Below are 3,803 nucleotides of genomic sequence, written 5' to 3'. Positions count from 1 at the left end.
CATGTGGTTGCTGGGAATTGAACTCAGGACCTTTGGAAGAGCAGGCAATGCTCTTAACCACTGAGCCATCTCTCCAGCCCCTGAAGACATGCTTTTTGTTTCATTTTTCTATTTTAATTCTGATTTCTCCTTTATCATCAGTATTTCCTTCCTTCTGTTTGCTTTTGGTGTAGTTTTTTTTTTTACAGTTCCTTAATGTAAAGGCTTAAATATTTGAAAACATTTATTTTAAGAACAAATATTATTATTTTTTTCTCTAAACTTTAGCTACCTCTCGTATAGATTTTGGTAGGTTGTGTTTAACGCTCATTTGTTTAAAAATAGTCAGGCTTATTAGTTGATCACTGAGTGTCTTAATAACTTTTTTATTGCAATGATAAAACACTCTAATCAAGGTAACTTACAAGAAAAAGTATTGCCAGGCAGTGGTGGCACATGCCTTTAATTCAAGCACTCGGGAGGCAGAGGCAAGTGGATCTCTGAGTTCAAGGACAACCTGGTCTACATAGAGAGTTCCAGGACAGCCAGGGCTACGTAGAGAAACCCTGTCTCATAAAAACAGGTAGGGAGAGAGACAGAGAGAGAGAGAGACGGAGGGAGGGAGGGAGGGAGGAGGGAGGGAGGGAGAGCATTTAATTTGACCTTTAGTACTAGAGGGCTAGAGTCCATGCTTGTGAAGAGCGGGCATAGAAGCAAGAAAGGCTTAGGGCTCACATCAAGATCAGTAAGCAGGAGAAAGAGTGAGCATTCTGGGGATAGTCACACCCCAATGACACACCTCTTCTAGAAAGGCCACACCTCCTAAAAAGATCCTTGCCGAACAGCTCCCAGCACCCACAGTTGGATAGCTCGCTACTGCCTGGGGTCGCTCTAGGGAGGGCACACCCTTAGTCCATCGCAGTGAGAATTCCGAGGTATTTTGTTGTTGGTGGTGGTGTCTCTTGAGGTTTCAGCTGGGCTCCGGCCCGCGGAGATCAGCTTCCATGGTATGTAAACGGCGGCTCCTGCGAGGGCGCAGCATCCGAACTTCGCGCCTTCTGGTTTGGTCCTGTGGAAGGCGCGCTGCTGCCTGGCAACGAAGATTCCTAGAGCTGATTGGATATCGTGCCAGCCAATGGAAGGCTGCATTGCGCTCGGGTGGGCGGCGCGCTTTGGCGGTTGCCGGGAAACAGCGTAAACATCCGAGCGTGCGTAGTGAGGCGGAGGCAGCTGCTGCTCGGGAAGACGCGTTTGCAGCCGACCAGAGACACCCAACCCTAGGAGGTTTAAAGTCAGCCAGGATGGTGAGCAGCTCGGAGGCCGGGGCAGGGATCGGGGACCTCCACACTGCATGCATATATACAGTTTAGAGCTCACTACCTCTGAAATATAATTCTAAGTGCGTAATCCGAGAGGTCATTGAGAAACTTTGATTGCTTTCTAGAAGGTTCCGGGTTGTTTTCTGAGAGACCTCTAAGGCTTTTCTGCCCTTTCCCCCCCTTCTCACCGAGATAGATATATCTTTAAATCTGCTTTTTGGGGGAGCAGCTCTCTGGTGGTAAAGCTGCAGTTGGAGACCTTCGCTCTCATTGGTACTGTTGAGTTTTGAGTTAAATTACTTCAACTTTTCCCGCTTCCCCTACAAAACAGGGAATGTTACTAGTACCCATTTAATCAGTACGTCATCATTTTACCCTATCACATCTGAACTTTCATCTGGAATCCTATGAATTCAGGAAGGGGGCCAAAGACCCTTCAGCCTGTTGCCTATTTTCACATCGTTCGTTATAGGGATTTTCAGCAGTATCTTTTGGAAAAATGGATCGTGGAATACTGAATTATGTGCATTTCCCTCCCCCCGCATCGTAGGCCTCCAGAAGGAGAGCTTTGGGCTTTAGTGAAAGACACCAGAAGTTAGTGGATGAAAACTTCCGCAAATCGTTGCATATCCAAATCTTGAATAAGTTAGAGAGGCAAGCCAGGAACCAAATCGTGCAAAATGAAAACGACGAGCGGGTCGAACGGAAGAGATTCCTCAGGGTGCTGCAGAATGAGCAGTTTGAGCTAGACATGGAAGAAGCCATTCAAAAAGTAAGTTTCAGTGTTCGTTGTTAATTTTCTTCACATGGAAAATTTGGAAGATGACTGCCAGTTCTGGAGTTGAGAAAACAGAGGAAGCTGGGAAGTGACTGAATCCTTCCGAGTACTGGTTGATTTAGCTGAAGAACTTGGGGGTCGGTTTGTCCCTTTTTATGCTTTATCTATAAAATCTGATATAGTACGCCCTTCCTAGGATCGCTTTAATAATAAGCAAATGTGAAACCTTTGGAACAGTCTGTGATAAAAATAAGCATTCTTGATATTAAGCATAAATGAAGTCCACAATTGCTAACGTCACAGGTTTTTATGTGAGTACAACTGTGTTGCCTTCTATATGTTTCTAATAAAAAATCTTTAAGGATTTCTTTTTAAAAATTCCCCACATTAAGCATGGACATTATTAAGCAGTGGGGGATGAACGTGTATGAGATATACATATACTCACATTTTTAATTTTTGAAGAATTCAGGCACCATATGCATGTGTTTATGTCCTGATGTACTGGCTAAATCAATCATGGGCATTTCTAAATATTTTTAGGAGATTGTAGTAGAGGAAACAGACGGGAAGAGGTAGGTGATTTCTTATAAGCGCGAACAGTGTCCTCGTCTTTTGCTAAATTTTGCGCACCAGCGCACTGTGTGTCCAGTGTTTTGAGGGTGGGTCAGGACATAACAAGAGGGCCTAAGGGTGCTGGCTTCCTTCCGGCCCAAGTCCCAGCGACTTAGACCCGGTCCTTCAGCTCTGAGCGGGCAGACCCTGGACATTCCATCTTTTCTGTAAGGAAAACCCCCCACACCCCACTCTGCCTAGCGACCACCGGTGTGCACCTGCCGAAGCAGGGATGTTTATTTTGCATCTGTCATAGTGTCCTCTCATCCTTTAGACAAATTCCAGTACTGTGTCAAATTCTGCCTTTAGGGTTGGCTTCTCATCAGGACCAGGTCAGGTTCATGCAGCGGTTATAGTTTTGATACCTAGGCTCTGTTAGTACAGACAGCTCTTCCTCCATCCTTCGGTGGCTTCATGTTTCTAACCTAGTGGAGACATGAGGCCTGTTGACTGTACATTTTAGATCTGTCTCTGCTTCCTTTGGTGTGTGCCTTCATCTTTTCTGTGTTCTGTAAAGAAAGGTCTCCAGGAAGACTTAGGACGCAGTGGAGAAAATAGTTACTTTTTCATGAATTTGTTTCTGCACACATTGTGGTTATTTTAAAGTTTTCTTCTCTTGATTTTTTTGGTTTTTCTTTAAAAATATATCTTTATGGGGCTGGAGAGATGGCTCATCAGTTAAGAGCACTTGTTACTGCTACAGAGTGCCCAGGTTCGATTCTCAGCCCCCATGTGACAGGTTCTAACTGCCTATATCTCCCATTCCAGGGATACAGCACCCTTTTCTGGTCTCTGTGGGCACCAGGTACACACATGGTGCATATACACACATGCAGGCATAACACTGATTTGCATGAAAAGAAGTCTTTTCTAAAAACTCATGTTCATATCTTTATGACGTCGGGAGTCTTTGTACATGTTTAATCACAGTTAGTGTTTTTCCCCCCGGCATTATTTGGGATTGAACCTAGGACCTCGTGTATGCAAGGCAAGCACTCTGTCACTGAGCTACAGCCCAGCCTCTGTTATTCACTTTAAGGAAATATTTAAATTTTTCTTTCTCTCTCCCTCTCTCTTCATTTCTCTCTCCCTCTCCTCCTATCTCTCTCTTC

At 44.7% G+C, this 3,803-nt stretch overlaps 1 protein-coding gene across 1 annotated transcript in view; it reads left to right on the top strand.

Annotated features, from left to right (window-relative positions):
- Nucleotides 1-1,195: 1,195 nt before the first annotated feature.
- Mns1 (meiosis specific nuclear structural 1) overlaps nucleotides 1,196-3,803 on the top strand; it is a 19,199-nt gene continuing 16,591 nt past the window's right edge. Inside the window, exons 1-2 of the mRNA XM_005347648.3 lie at nucleotides 1,196-1,283; nucleotides 1,849-2,070. Of these exons, the coding sequence (XP_005347705.3) occupies nucleotides 1,281-1,283; nucleotides 1,849-2,070 (225 nt within the window). The 5' untranslated portion in view covers nucleotides 1,196-1,280. The remainder of the gene's footprint in view (nucleotides 1,284-1,848; nucleotides 2,071-3,803) is intronic.

The sequence above is a fragment of the Microtus ochrogaster genome, chromosome 5 (genome assembly GCF_000317375.1).
Source record: "Microtus ochrogaster isolate Prairie Vole_2 chromosome 5, MicOch1.0, whole genome shotgun sequence".
In the NCBI taxonomy this organism is placed as follows: Eukaryota; Metazoa; Chordata; class Mammalia; order Rodentia; family Cricetidae; genus Microtus; species Microtus ochrogaster.
This window is presented reverse-complemented; position numbering and strand designations above follow the sequence as displayed.